The sequence below is a fragment of the Ciona intestinalis genome, chromosome 2 (assembly GCF_000224145.3).
Source record: "Ciona intestinalis chromosome 2, KH, whole genome shotgun sequence".
In the NCBI taxonomy this organism is placed as follows: Eukaryota; Metazoa; Chordata; class Ascidiacea; order Phlebobranchia; family Cionidae; genus Ciona; species Ciona intestinalis.
Window position 1 is genome coordinate 4,281,681 of NC_020167.2, and position 15,369 is coordinate 4,297,049.

Below are 15,369 nucleotides of genomic sequence, written 5' to 3' on the forward strand. Positions count from 1 at the left end.
GAAAGTGTTACCCATCGTCGCTGTTATGTTTTATTTACATTTATTTGATTGTAAAGTATTTTAAATCAGTGGCACTCATGAATATATTACTGTTACTGTTTTATTTTGGTTGAACTTTTCTTAAACCAGATTTCCTAAAAATTTTCGTATGGGTAATTCCTAATTTTTAGTGATTGTCATGTTCTGGCAAAACTTTTATAGTTGTATTGTATGTCTAGTTAAATTATATCAAATTAGAATTGATAACCGGAGATCAGAAAATAATTAGGTATTTATAGTTTCAAAGACTTGTGAGAGATAAACCGGAAAAGGATCTGACAAGATTACTTCACGTTCGGTCAGAAAAAATGAGACGAGCTGCACTAAGAGAGGCGTAAGCATTTATATATTTCGCATCTATAAATACATCATGTATCTACATCATCTAGGGGGTAATGAGTTCAAGGCATCGTCGAAGACAGTTACCCGCAATTGCTCCAACCCCGTGGTCACTAATGGGTTGTACAAATTATCAGCCATACATAAAAAAATAAAAAATAAATAATCACCCACAAAGTAACAAACTTCGTAACTCGTAAGCTGGCACGAAGTGTATAAACACCCGTGCTATAATAACTGTCTGTTTCCAGTCTTGCTAGTAAAAAGCAAGGTACATTCGTGCATTCATCATATTAATATTATTGCATTTTGTCTTTTCCAGGGTGCTACGTTTAAGTAACTGTCTGAAGAAACCTCCTCCACAGCCACATGTAAAACAAGTGGTTATTCAGGTAGCCTTCAGCTTTTTTTGCATGTTTGTGTGCATGTATGTATTAGGTGCAGACTGGTGCAGCTGCTTGCAAGCGGGCAACTTGTTGAAACATTTTTGTTTCCAGGCGACAAAGCAATGTGTTTCTTTAAAAGAGGAATATGAGAAAAATCAGAAACAGTTGGCATCACTAAAGAAAAAAAATGCGCAGTTAATGGCCATCGTCTTAGAACTGTCAGGTACATATTAGTATGTTAAGGGTCTCCACATATTTTTAATACTGTTAGACTGTCCAACCAATGCAATAGATTTTGATTTCTCCAACAAATTACAGGACCACCACCTGTTTACAAAACTCCAATACAAGAGAAGGCAGAGCAAATTTCACCAGTCACAGCAGGCAACAAGCAAATGGTAAGACTTCAATATTTTTTCATTCGTTCATTCATTCCTCAAACGTGTAAACAACATGAACGAAGTGGTATCGTAGCATCATATATAGGTGGTGGAAGATGGGACACCTTTTCATTCTATTTTCCCGTCCCATTTGGTAGTAAACAAAGAAAACGCAAAGAATAAAATAACCGTATCCTGACGACTACTATAGATCGTAGTTAATTGATTAAAACCAGTCAAGATATTCGGATATCATGACTAAAAGTGTCACATCTTCCCCACCCTACTATATGTTACAAAATTTCTTTTATTTAAACAACCAGATTGCTTCTGTCGAAGTTTCATCAAGAAGAAAGAAGCAAGTCTTTGTAGAACGTAGAGAGGAACCACAGGTAAAATAATAGAGCGGAGAATTTCTCTTTTTGTAAGCCATGTGGTACAGGCCGTGAGGTATGTCGTTTTCGACACTTCACAACGAGCGTGACTCGATTCGCAAAGAATCACATTTCAAAGGTTTTTTAATAGGCATGTTTGCAATTATATGGTTGGGAGGATAATGTAGAGCCCTAAATGTTACATTATCGAAGGATGTAACGCTGCTGTGGTATTTGTATGATCATTTTATTACCGGTACGAAATTTACATTAGCGTGCATGTGTTCCTAATTAGTTTGGGTCCAGAATTCGTAGCGTTCCGCAACGAAGACTTATTACATGAAGCTTATAACCGGGAAAGTTGATTGATTGCACCAGGTGCATCTATATTGGGTTTCAGTGAAGGACTTTTAAGTCTCAATTATTCATCGATTTCCTGTTTATTCCGCTCCATACCTTCTACTAGCCGCAATAACCCAACGATCAAACGACGTTGTCGGTCCGCCAAGCTTAAAATTAGTGTAGAAAGAATACCAGCGCCGTTCGTGTTTTGCGATGTTTTATCTTGATTTCCGAATTTATATGTGGCGTAAGACATTGGTCAGAAAAAGGCAATCCTAAAACATTTTTGTGTTAACGTCCTCCCCACTATAGCGTCATCTCTATTTTGTTATATAAAAGCGGCCATTTTTTTTCAACCCAATACTACGACTTCGGCAACCAAAGCAGAAAGTTATCCAATATACTGGTTGCGGTCTTCATAACGTCTTATAAGTAGTCGCCGAACTCTTACAGGACAAATAATTATTCTGTATTGTTTCAGACCGACCCATCCATAATCACATCAGCCGCAAAGTACTTAGCACGAATATCTGAAGAGTGAAAATCGTATGTATTTTATCGCTAGTTTGTATAGTTTATCATGAATTTAAACTACGTTTCACTCGCCGTTGATTTTATGATCGCATGATGAAAATATAGTCGTCAAAAATTTTTCATGTGAAAAATATATGTTACGAAATACGAATGAGTTACTACAATGTTATTCCGTGAGCTTTAATAATCCCGTGCGATCCCCTATAATCTATATCATCAGGCTTGCAGGATAATACAGGTTTGGAATGAACGAAAATCGATCGATTGGCTACGTAATAATCCCATGTCTTTCTATTTCACGCTTAAATGGGCAATGTTACGCCAGGGGAACCTTTAAAACGATAGCCAATCAGTGCTTAACGCACCGCAGCTATGCAATCGCTATTAGTGCCCCATCTTAAGCAACAATTCCGATTGATTCGCAATTAAACACCGATTTGTTTTATTGGTTCTAAATGAAAGTTACCACTGGAGAAAAAATGTATGGCCATGTAGTCTATACTGCTTAAAAAGCGCAGCTGAATCGGCTGCAGTTTGATTTCGTTTGTGTTTCGCAGTAGAAAAAACGTTGTACAAGAAATTCAGTAATTCCGGAAAAGACTTTTAGTGAATCTGCAGCGCATTCCAAATTATTGTAGGTGAATCGGCTGCAGTTTGATTTCGCTTGATTGTCCATGACACGTAGTTTAAATAAGTTGCCAAGGATCGATTCCGGAAAAAAAAACATTTGGTGATTCTGCAGCGCACTACCAAATCATTTATTAGAAATTTTACATGCGCCTGTTTTGAAAATACAATATTTTCTTGAATCGATACGCAAGGCAGGTTCTATAAATAATTTTGCAAAATACCCAAGCGATGAATGAAGTAATTACTGCCTGGAATGATTTACAGAATCCTGTTACAGTCAGAGCATTTCTTTAGAAAAGCAGTCCGTTGATGTTGTCAGTCGTAATTACGGAGCTTTTTGGCCCAAGACATTTTCATCAGCGGTATTCGGAGAACATGGTTCGCCTCTCTAGCTGTCAACGCACGATTCCCTGGAGATAAGTGCGTGGCTCTACGCCTCTTGTCAATGTCGCTATAAGTGGGCTAAATGAGCGCTTTATTGGGGTATCTGCGGTCGCAGAGATTCACCTGCATTTCGACGCATTCGCGGACCTCCAGCTCGCAGCGTTGATACCGATCGTCCCTGGTGCGGATTAGCGTAGGCAAGAATATGCCTTGCTTATTGGTCGCTCAGGCGTGTGATCCTGCAATCATACGATACGAAGACATTGATCGACCAATCTCAGGCTATATTAAACAATATTAAACATACTGCATTTATAATAGTTCAGTCCAGGCTGTATATTGTGCTAAATAGAACCAAACTTAAACAGGTTTTTATTGAAAAGGTAGCCCAGTTCGTGCGATAAAGGCTTAGAAAAGACATAGTCTAAGAAATATTTACTTCAACCAGACCTGCGTGGTGGAATAAAAGGTTATTGGAATAAAAATAAGAATAGGTACCTTCTGTTAGTATGGCTGCAATATTAGACAAAGTTCGTTCAAGAATTGTGTCATTGGGACCAACAAGTGAAGAGAAATTCTCCTTTGCCAAGTCCAGCGACCAACCCCACCCATCAGGAAGTGGGTGCCAGGGCGACGGCGCCACCAACCCAAGTTCCAACAGCGTATCGCATCCGGAACGTTCGACCTCAGGTGTGGAAAAGCCGACGATTACAGCTTGGGACGCCGGGTGGAATGTCTCTAATGCAATTCAGGTGATAAAGCGACTTTATAGTTTTTCTAAATCAAAGTACGGGCAGTAACTAGTGAATATATATAGTACAGTGGGAGAAATGGGACACCTTTTATTCCCAGTTTTTTATTTCATTACGTAGTAAACAAAGAACATTAAAAAAGTTATATAACCGTTTCCTCACAACATCCATAGACTGCTGTTGATTATTTCAAACACGATCAGCATATTTGGATATTACATGCTAAAAGTATCCCGTCTTTCCCACCCTATTATAATATGTGATCTGTTGGGCGTGTTCAGTTCCGTCGTGGGAAAACGGATATTTCCGATTTTTTTCACGGGTTTATCACCAGCAATCTGGAATTACGTTTTTAAATAGAATGCCGCACCCTTGCTTGGGAGGATTACGACATAAGAGCTGTTTATATTGACGTGTTTGAATAATGCTTCAGGATTTCCAAATCCATTTCTGCGATTGGGATATCTATAATTGTTAATAGCGAGGTGTGATGAAAGATCTGAAGACAATTTTGCGACCGATCTCAGATTACCACTTGGACCAGCTGTTCATTTTCGTTTTTTTTTCATTCTCATATTGGATTTTAATTACATACTACCTCATAAATTTAAAGGGATTCCCAGCGGACCTTCGCGCTGCGTATACCCAAAATACTGATGCTGGAAGATTCATTAAATTTTGGCATTTATGGCTCCTTATAGCCGTTTTAATTAGCATACAAAGAATGTTTTAATGCATTAACCAATACTCGATCTGTATCAAGCAACTCGCAGTGCTGTTCATTTCAACATTTGCATTTTTAAATGAAGTTTTTACGTAAACGAAAGTGTGCGTAACAAACATATCTTGCTTTCCAGGGAATGTTCGTTCTTGGGCTCCCATACGCAGTGTTGCACGGTGGTTATCTCGGTCTTATACTCATCATTGTGACAGCGGTGGTTTGCTGCTACACCGGCAACATCTTAATTGACTGTCTGTACGAAACCAGTCCTTCCGGAGAACGACTGCGGGTATAAATGCCAGTGTATAAATGATCTTCCAGTTCATGCCAACAAAGTATTCATAATGAAATACTTGTATTTGTCGCTAATAATTATATTAGGGAAGATAGAGCACCTATTCATTTTATTTTCTCGTCCTATTTGGTAGTGAACAAAGCACCTTCAAAGAATTATAAAACCGTATCCTTACGACTCCCACACACTGTAATTAATTGTTTAAAACACGATCAGGATTCTTGCGTTACATGTGCTAAAGATGTCCCGTCTTCCCCCACCCTACTATATAAAAAGATGTATACTAAATTTACATTCACACCGATAATCTGATAATATCATAGGTGCGTTCCACCTACGTTGACTTGGCAGCTCACTGTTGGGGAAAACATTTGGGTGGCTATCTAGTAAACGCAGCACAATTGATAGAATTATTGATGACGTGTGTTCTTTATGTCGTCGTTTCCGGTAACCTGATGACAAATAGTTTTCCACATGGACCAATCAGAGAAGCAGGATGGTAATGACGTAACGAATTAATATCTGCCTGTGGATCGATAACGTGATTGGCGTTTACACCGTGTTTTCATAGGTCAGTGCTTGCTTGCCTCGTTCTATTCCCTTGTATATTTCTTCGTCACCTGAGGGCGGTATCGAGATTCAGCATGGGGTGTTCGGTCGCACAGATTGTGGTTCTTGGTATCACGATCGTTTATTGTATTACAAAGATCAACACCTGGGCTTGGAGTGAGGTATTTATTAATAAGTTGATGCATTAAACTCGCAGAAAATAACGATTACGTCATCAGATTACCATAAGCGTCGATATGAAACAGTTCCCGGTCTCCATCGGCGTTATCGTCTTCAGCTATACTTCACAAATTTTTCTCCCGTCGTTAGAGGGCAGTATGGAGAACCGCGGAGACTTTCGTTCCATGTTAAGTTGGTCTTACGTGGCGTCGTGCGTCACGAAAGCGTCGTTCGCGCTCATATGTTTTTTAACATGGTCTAAGGATACGAAAGACGTGGTCACCGATAATCTACCTCCTACGTTGCGTGCAATGATAAATGTTCTGCTTGTGGTGAAAGCTTTACTTTCGTATCCACTGCCCTACTATCAAGCTATCGAGGTGATGGAACAAACAATGTTCACGGGCGCCACTGGTGGCTGGGGGTCCCTTTTTGGTACGAAACGTCACGCTTACGGCGAGTTTACCGATGACACGGAACCCATCGTACAAAGCACTAGTTTTAACACCGACGTCCCTTCATCACCGAGCAGCACGACCGACAACAGCGAAGACGGTTTGGAAGACAAGTCTACAACGAAGAACGTGATATTGGTAGGACTTTTTTACATAAACAAAAGTACTTAACACAAAATGGTAAATGGCTGTGTACTATTGTACTAGGTAGAATTGGTCATCCTTTAATCGTTGGATTTAATATAACGTTTTCTTCACGCAGACGCTGGAAGATGATACGAACAAACAAAGTTCTTGTCCCTCCTGTTATTCGGCAACCGGTGATCTTCAAGTGTGGGCTCTAGTTCTGCGAGCGGGATTGGTACTTGGCACACTGCTTATGGGTGTATTTATCCCACATTTTGCCTTGCTAATGGGATTGACTGGTAGTCTTACTGGAACGTCACTTGCTTTTCTTTTCCCTTGCGCTTTCCATCTTCAAATAAAGTGGCGCGAGATGAAATGGCGAGAAATCGGGCTCGATGTTTTCATTTTTATCTCTGGGACCGTTTGTGGCATCACAGGAATCTACTTTTCCATTCAAGGCCTGTATGAGGTCTACAACCCGTCTCAAATCTCTAACGCTTTGGGGGCCGTAAACGGAACATCGAACGTCACACACACCGCTCTTATAGCTCCCGGTTTCTTTCCAGAGTTTCCGCTTCAACCGGACTTAGACCTCCCGGCTTTCCCTGAGGAACCTTTTATCTCAGATAACTCGCCAACATCTGGAAACAAGAAGACAAATGACGACACGATGACGTACCTCGAGGAAAGTGACGTCATAGACCTGGTTCCACCTCCGCAATTACCAGACAGCGCCAAAACCAGTCGAACATCAGAAGCCCAGCACCTCCGGAAAAGAAGATGACCATATTTCGTATTCCTAGCACAGACCGAGCATCGAGCACTATAGTTAAAACGTTTGTCCCTTATTTATTAGAAGCTTCGTTGTACAAAAGCTTAATTTTAATGTCGTTCTCTTTGCCACATGCAGCTAGTAGAAGAAAAAATTGCGAATACAATTTAGACCAAGTTTTTGTGAAATACCGAATAAAACCCTGTTTTATCTCTTATTCATGATAAACCTGTTCACCATTAGTCTACTTTGTTACGATAATATTTATAAAGCAGTAAAAAGATAAACACTTAAAGAGAAAAGAGAGATTTGGCAGTGAATTGAATTGCTAATCATAATTAATAGAGTCCCTTGAACTGCAGTTTGATATCTTTCTTTCAGTTGGCACCTTCATTGGTTATGAACCTCTTCCCTCCTGTATTCCCCTCCATCATCATCTGTAGATTGGGTAGTGGTTACTATGGTAACCATGAGAGGAAGAGGCATCATCCTCCTCAAGTGAGGATTCAATCGTCCTGAGATCTTTAAAGTCATCTTGGAGGATTTTGACCAAAGTTGAAATCCCCTCCTGCTGCATCCGGAGGTGGAGGCGGATCTCTTCCATCGATTCAGGATCAAGTTTGGATGTTGGTTGGGAAGAATAGGAAGGATGATGCATCCGGACTTGAGAGAGAAGTTCATTAAGACGGCCCTGAAAATTATTACAGAGTTAATTTTCCAACCTTTATAACTTGTGACAACAGTTTCCTGCCTTTAGTTTATACCAACAGAAAAAAGTCCTTTGTTAAAATTAACAAAATTCATACATTTCCCAAGAAACACACAACCTATAAAATACTAAGCTCCACATATTAGAGATATACTCACTCGGAATTGGGTAGGAGCATTCAACTCGTTGAACATCGACTCAAGATGAACCCTCAGTTGTTCCTCTTCAGGTTGAATCGCATATCCAGCTTTGCGAATAATTTCTTGGTTGATCATCACCTGTTAAAGGAAGTTCTATCGATAAAAGAAGCTATAATAGGGTGGGGTAAGATGGGACACCTTTTCTCTCTATTTTCTTGTCCGATTTGGTAGTAAACATAGAACATTCGAAGAATGATAAAACCGTATCCTTAGACTCCCATAGACCGTTGTTATTTGTTTAAAACACGATCAGGATATTTGAACAGTATGTGCTAAAGGTGTCCCGTCTTCCCCCACCCTAATATAATACCAGATATTTGACTTGAAATGATATTAACAGTAACAAAAAAATTGTGAAGATTCTTTGTAAAAAAGTTGAAAATATAACTTGTTGGCAACATGAATATCTTAATGTAAACCAACCTTCAATACTCTGTGTGACAACTCAAGTAACTTTCTTTTATATTGTTCAACTTTAGATTGTGTGCTGGCTTGTTGCTGTTGTACGTCATGTAATCCCTTGCTCAAAATCTAAAAGAAAATTCACAGGTTATACGTTTAAGTTTAAATTGTAAGAACATATGACAACGAACAAAGATAAACAAACTTTTGAGTTCGGACTTACAGATCGAAGTCAAATTTCACCCAATTAAAAAAGCTGTAGAATTTAAATATAGACTAGAAAAATAATCAAATAATATTGTCACAATCTGCAGGCTACCATAAAAAGGCTGTGTAAACCAGATTTGGTATTTGTGCTATAGAAGTTATATGCCAAAAAGGAATAAAACAACTTATCACATCAAGTCTCATCTAATGTTGTTTAGCGATCAGAAATTATATTAAATATGTTAAAAATGATCGAAACTTGTTACATCAAGTTGTTCAGCCATCAAAAGTTATATAAAATATGCCAAAAGTGAATGAAACAAATTATCACATCAAGTCTCATCTGATGTTGTTTAGCCATCATCTCTTGAAGTCGTAATCGATTCCTAAGCTCACTAAACCCAATCATTGGAACGGGGATGAGGTTCTTGGTGTTTGGGTTGTCAAGTTTCGCTTGCTCCCATATCACTGGATCGATACCTGGATTTTGATGTCATGATTAAGTTTGTTTCGTAAAGAATCAACCGCAAGTAAAAAATTTAAATTTTGAATTGTTTGATAAAATCACAGTTTACAATAACTTCAATAAATGAATTTATTTATTTCATTATTTTTCATTTTTTTACAAATGAACGATTCCTATTTAAAGTGTAACGTTTTTTTCTTTGGTTATTACCAGGCATACTTTAAAGCTAGGAAATTGCTCTTCCAATAAACTTAATAGAAACAACATTTGTCCGCCATTTGGCAAGAAATTCTTTTTTTTACCAAAACAGCAATTTTCAAGGTGTACAATTTCTACCTGAAGGGGGATTGACGAGGAGAGCTCTCACTTTGTCTTCACTCATAGCCATACGCGGAACACAAGCTTCAACGAGGAGCTGTTGTTTCAGTTGTTGTTGAATATTTGTTTGTTGAAGAAACCGATGTAGCTCCGATGCAAGGACACGCCTCACTGAGCCTATCGCGCTTGACTGCTCATTTACATAAATCGTAATTTCCGTCCTTAAAAGAAAAGTTAGGTATAGGATTTTTTTCTTTTGCGCCTTTTTATACCAAATATTCCCAGCCTGGCTTATTTTCCACATTGTTAAGCTCTTAACCTGTTAACACAAAAGACGGCAGCCAATTCTGACATACACAAAAATTGACCTAAAAGTTGAGTATAAGAGCCTATTTTTACGAAAAAATATTAAAAAGTTGAGAATAAGAAACGTTACTTTTGACGAAAAAAATATTAAAACCCATATAAGGTGACATAAAACCAACACTCACTTATTGTCTGGAATTTCTCTCATTGAGTCAATTTGAACTGAGATACTTTGATTAGAGCCAAGGATTTTATGAATAGCTTCTCTGATCTTCTCTTTACCAACTTCCTGCATTTCCTTCTCTTTCTTACCACACACAAGGGATATAAGACCATCCTCATCTTTTGCTGACGGCAAGCAACTGTATCCAACAGCCTAAACAAAAGCAAGATATTAGTATTACAATCAGACCTTTAGCTCACAAATCACAAGTCCTATGAAGTGATCAACAAACGCATATTTTATCAAACATGACAATTCAAAACCCTGTTAACTGTAATCAACAGCATTTAAAGTAATACAGCTAAAAGATGTTGTCTGTAGACATTAATTGGAGTTTGCATCCAGGTACTCATGAGATTGTTGCAGGAAGTTTTGGAATTTAAATGAAAAAAGCAAATTTTCCTGTCCAAAATTGCTTCAACTTGCCTTAAATCTGCAGAAATGGTTCTGTGGCGTAAAGTCGACATGAGCCCCATCTTTTCTGTAGAAACCCCTCCCTGTTCCCCAGAAAGCTTGGATCTGATTCCACTTCGTCATGATTGCATCTCGCTCATCACCAAACACTAGAGGGGCTGAGAGAGCAGTGGCAGTGGTGAGCAGAAGATTCACTGCATTATCTGTTAAATGAACCCTTTAAGCCTGTGTTTCATCATTTGGTGTCCAAATGTAAAAAAGCAGAGACAAATTCAAATTACCTTGTTGTGTTGGTTGGGCTGCAGGTTGTTGGTTTGTTTGGTTGAATCCACCCAACCCTCCAAACCCAGTGCTTGTGGTGGGTTTGGAAAGTCCAAAACCTACAAGTTTTCAGTTACAAGAAACAGCTTTGTATTAATTAGTTAATGGGTCTCACTTACCTGTTCCAAATGCTGAAGCAGTAGTAGTCGTGGTAGCTGGTTTACCAAAACCAGAAAATCCTGCCAATTTTGAAAAAGAAAAGTTAAAACATATCACACAATTGCATAAAACAAATTTCTCAACTGACGAGAACACTTTTTTATTACTAGTCATATACCTGATGTTCCAGAACCAAATCCACTTGTGCTTGTTCCAAAACCTACTGGAATTTTTAAATTTAGCTGTATTGACTACAGTTACATTAAGTTTTAACATGGGCATTGCCACCCAACAGTGTTTATTTATAACAGCAATAATATAGATCTATAAACCTGTAGTTGCACTCGTGGTTGTACTTCCAAAGTTAAATGCTGAAACTGTTTGCGATACAGCTGGTTTGCTTCCAAATGAGAAACCTGAATGATGGGAAATTATGAAATTATCAAATGAAACTGTGGTTTCTGCATACATAACAAAGCAAAAGTTGATGTAACCTTCAGATGTAACAGCAACAAACGACCATTGGTAAAGTTAATCAATAATTAATTTGAAAAATGTGTTAGTGGAGTCAGTCTTGCATGCAAACAATCATTTATATTAATTAACTTTATCCATTAAAATCGATCTATTTTTATAAAACAAGGACTAATATTGCGACTATATAACAAAATCTAAACCACATATTAAAACATGAAAACAAACTAACTGTTCACATGAACATATGTTTAAGTATACATATGGAGTTTTCTATTTCTCACCTGTACTTCCGCTTGCAGTGGACCCAAATAGTCCACCAGATGCAGAAGTTGTAGCTGGAGCACCAAAAGTAAACTTCCCAGCCATATTCAACACACAGTACTTGCAAACAATTGTTGTAAAAAGTACGAGTATGTCCAACTATTTTCTAATAAAAACAAGTTATGACAATGTAGTTGTACACAAGCGCACTTCAAAATTCAACTAGTGATCAAAGAAATGAATATCCCAAATTTTGTAAACAAACAAATATACCGGCATTAGTATTCTACAAAAAAAAATAGAAACTGTTCGATGACAAGATTTGGAATATGGTTGAAATAAAGTAAACATCTAATTCTTTATAAGAACATCTGCTTTGAAGATAAAATAATAAGAAAATTTTCAGCTGTGGATTCCGCATTTTCTCATTTCCCTCTCGGACATTCATTCTGAATATTTTTCACCATTTCTAATATAGTAATATTTCAACATTGAAAACTTCGTTTGGTTTGGATATCCTCCAAGACTTGCTGAAGGTCCTCATCCTCAAATCTTCCTTCTAAACTTGGGACAAGTGCCTTTGCTTCCTCTGCTGTCTCTGGACACAGATTTGCAAGTGATGCCAGTTCGAATTTATGAAGATCCTTTTGCAGCAACAAGCCTCTAACGCTCGTAATCGTTTCGCGGTTTTTGAATCGGCTGAACCGTTGCGTGTAGTTCAAAGTTTTCATAAAGACTTCTGAAAGTTCTTGCTCGTCATCTGCGTTTTCGTTTTGGGATTTTCGATGCTCCAGAAGCATGTGAACTTCTGAATTAAGCAAAGTCTCTGCGCTTTCGAACTCTTGTGGGAACTGCAACTGCGAAGAATCTTCTTCCTGCTCGGTAAGAACTGTGGATAACGCTTTTGTAGATGCGCTACTCATTGTTCACAAACACAATTAAAGGGAGGTAATAAAAGACTAGGCTCTCACACTTTGTTTACAACGAAACTACAAATATCCGAAATCCACTGTGGGCGAATTGCCAAAGAGGATCTTATACAGCACTGCGTACTGTGTATATAAATTTCGAACACACGCTATTTTATAAAGATTTTATTTCGTCATGCATCATCAAAGACATAGAATTATACTTTAGACATAGTAAATGACGAACAGGCCGAAGTTACATCTTACAATTTATCCGTGTGTTATAAAAATAATAAACAGACTATGCTGATCATAAAGTAACAAAGATAATAGCGGAACTGACAGACTGGACAAGCTAACAGCGGAAGTTTGAAACTTCAAAGGTAATCGGGTTGTTTTTGAAGTTATAAGAAAGCGGCATTGAGAGACGTCTTGGTGGCATATCTCCTTGTGAATAGTTGTGTGTAGCTAAAATTGAAAATGGTGTTCGTTAGTTCGTAGCTATTTCGTTTATGATTCAATTTCTATTTTGGTCCGTTGCGGAAGCAGTGTGACGGCAGACCTGAAGCAAAGCTGCTACAAAGCAAACGCGCATCGTTTGTTCATGGAACGAGGAAATAAGAAGATATAGTAAGTTGTCTTTACCAAGCAGCAGTAGGTACTTATGTAAAAGGTGGAAGAATTATCATCGTACTGTTCAGGGTATTGATTAACTGAGCAACGGTTTTGCTATTTGGTTCAATAATGTAAATACAAAAGGACAAATATAGTCATATAAACATATTAAACTTGTTTACATTACTTTAAAAAGAAGTGAAAGTGTGTCTTAACTGAAAGCACAGCTCAGTTTAATAAAGGCAGTAAAACAGTAAAACAAAATTTATGTTCATATTTGCCATACTACAGCTGATAGTGAATTGATAATATGAAGACACTATAAACCTATAGTCAGTTGACAAAACACGTTGCGTGTTCTAGACCTTGGCCACAGCAATCATACGAGTTAGTAACCGTTGTTATACAGTTTTCTTTTCTGCCAGCTTTACCAGTCTCCCACATGAAGCAATAAGATCACGTGATTGTCATGGATCGTTGGCCGTAGGAAGGAAACGCGCGGGATTGCATTTTCAGCTATGATTCTTGCGTCACGAAACGCATTTTATAATTAAAGCACATAATTAATGTTTCTCCTCATCATTTGCTGACACGAAACGTTTCTGATCAGATTCTGTCCGCGCATTATGTTCACTTAAATAGCTGTTGTGCGTTTGTGTAAGCGCTGCTTTATACACACGGAAACGGCTCGACTCGACGGCTTGATTGATAAAAGCGTTAATTTATTAGCTAACTTATCGTAGGCGTACGCTGAGCCTTAGGTGTTGTTTAGTTTAAACAGACTTGCTGGAAATAGGCAACGGTTTCTACTAGCACAGTAGTCTAAGCAGCTTTATAACAGCGTAAATTTTAGTAAATTCCCAGTTTTAGACGCGAGAACGCTTACGTAGGTTTACCACAGGAATGACGCATTTGTAATACGTCACTGGGCCACATTTGTATCGATTCTTACTCTGTTTAAACCCGCTTTGTGTTAAGCTCAGTTTCTACGTACTTTAGATTGGAGGCAAATTGTATAATTAGTATTGATTTAGGTTACATGTTTACTGTACGACCAGACTGTACGAATGTGTTTCATGTTCGCTCTCTCGATTAGAAAACGAAAGTGTTCTTAATGACGCAATGTGTGTATTGGCACATACGTCTCGCAATATTTATTTAAACATCAGTACATGGTATTCAGTTTTCATAATTATAATATCTCTTATAGCACTGCGTATACAGTGTTCCGCCAGCAGCCAGTCGGTTTAGGACAGGATATCAATGGCTTCTAATCTGCTTTCATCAGAAACACTGGATACAGAAGCCACAGCAATAACATCAGGCAAAGCTTGTTCTTATAGTTCTCACAGCACTGCACAAAACGACAGTTTACTGTGATTTATTGATCGTAGGAAGAAGCAGTAAATATTCAAGTATATAGAGTGATTGTCAATTTGCTTAAAATGGAGAATTAACTTGGTCGATTCTTGGTAAAGCAGATTAAATATAGAATACAGTATCAGGACTTTTCGTGCTTTTAGGCAGTGGTTATGTTCGATAGTAGGCTATATAGTAGTTTCGTTGCCAAAACATGTCGCAAGAGAAATGCGTTCAGTAATATCATGTACTCGGCAACGAAGCGTGCTGATATATTGAGAAAAATAGTCTAAAGTAATAATTCGTGCTGTATTTTCATTAGGTCTAATGAACGGCTTGTGTTAGGCAGTTTATATCTTTCAATGAAAGCTTTAATTGTACATTTTTAGTGACTAGTCGTTTTTATATTGGGTAATATTTATGAATAACTTATAAGTATGAGCCGCAAGTAATACGGAACTCGGGATCTATAAAACAACATGGAATCACCGGAAACTTCGGTTCAAGATTTTCTGGAACAACTAAAGTTACCAGCTAAATACCTGGATAACTTTAACGGCAATGGTTACTTTTCTCTGCAAGATTGTTACGGAATTACAGAGGAAAGATTGAAAGATATCGGAATCGTTCTCCCAGGTATTTCATCGTGCTTAATATAGTAGTGTGGGGAAGATGGGATTTTAATCTATTTTCTCGTCCACTTTGGTAGTTAACAAAGAACATTCGAAAAATTATAAAACCATATGCTCACGACTCCCGTAAAACGTTGTTAATTGTTTAAAACACGATCACAATATTTGGATATTATGTACTAAAAGTGTCCCAT

General features: G+C 37.9%; 4 protein-coding genes across 5 annotated transcripts in view; 2 read left to right on the top strand and 2 right to left on the bottom strand.

Moving 5' to 3' along the window:
* LOC101242431 overlaps window positions 1-2,516 on the top strand; it is a 12,427-nt gene extending 9,911 nt beyond the window's left edge. Inside the window, exons 15-20 of the mRNA XM_026840606.1 lie at window positions 279-373; window positions 701-770; window positions 876-987; window positions 1,083-1,162; window positions 1,468-1,536; window positions 2,342-2,516. Coding sequence (XP_026696407.1) covers window positions 279-373; window positions 701-770; window positions 876-987; window positions 1,083-1,162; window positions 1,468-1,536; window positions 2,342-2,401 — 486 coding nt within the window. The 3' untranslated portion in view covers window positions 2,402-2,516. The remainder of the gene's footprint in view (window positions 1-278; window positions 374-700; window positions 771-875; window positions 988-1,082; window positions 1,163-1,467; window positions 1,537-2,341) is intronic.
* Window positions 2,517-3,857: 1,341 nt separating this feature from the next.
* Window positions 3,858-7,321, top strand: vgat (vesicular GABA transporter). Its single transcript, NM_001032573.1, is given in 6 exon segments — window positions 3,858-4,160; window positions 5,018-5,170; window positions 5,500-5,675; window positions 5,748-5,907; window positions 5,965-6,498; window positions 6,623-7,321. Coding segments are annotated over 6 exon segments (1,914 nt in total). The 5' UTR covers window positions 3,858-3,917; the 3' UTR covers window positions 7,271-7,321.
* LOC100185127 (nucleoporin p54-like) lies at window positions 7,320-11,837 on the bottom strand. Of its 2 annotated transcripts, none has more exons than XM_002127574.5 (12): window positions 11,682-11,837; window positions 11,256-11,339; window positions 11,102-11,143; window positions 10,944-11,003; window positions 10,785-10,883; window positions 10,516-10,706; window positions 10,052-10,242; window positions 9,579-9,781; window positions 9,108-9,256; window positions 8,591-8,698; window positions 8,126-8,245; window positions 7,320-7,949 (listed from the first exon to the last, which is right to left on the bottom strand). In XM_002127574.5, the coding sequence occupies exons 1-12, from the start codon at window positions 11,764-11,766 to the stop codon at window positions 7,692-7,694; spliced, it is 1,590 nt and encodes a 529-aa protein (XP_002127610.1). In that variant the 5' UTR covers window positions 11,767-11,837; the 3' UTR covers window positions 7,320-7,691. The 2 variants fall into 2 exon arrangements, with proteins under 2 accessions (XP_002127610.1, XP_026696413.1); XM_026840612.1 differs by having other exon boundaries at window positions 11,102-11,146; window positions 11,682-11,832.
* Window positions 11,824-13,962, bottom strand: LOC100182759 (DNA-directed RNA polymerase II subunit RPB4). The gene has a single exon (XM_002127552.4). It carries the CDS (start codon window positions 12,582-12,584, stop codon window positions 12,147-12,149), a length of 438 nt encoding a protein of 145 aa, XP_002127588.1. The 5' UTR covers window positions 12,585-13,962; the 3' UTR covers window positions 11,824-12,146.
* Between the last annotated feature and the right edge of the window lie 1,407 nt (window positions 13,963-15,369).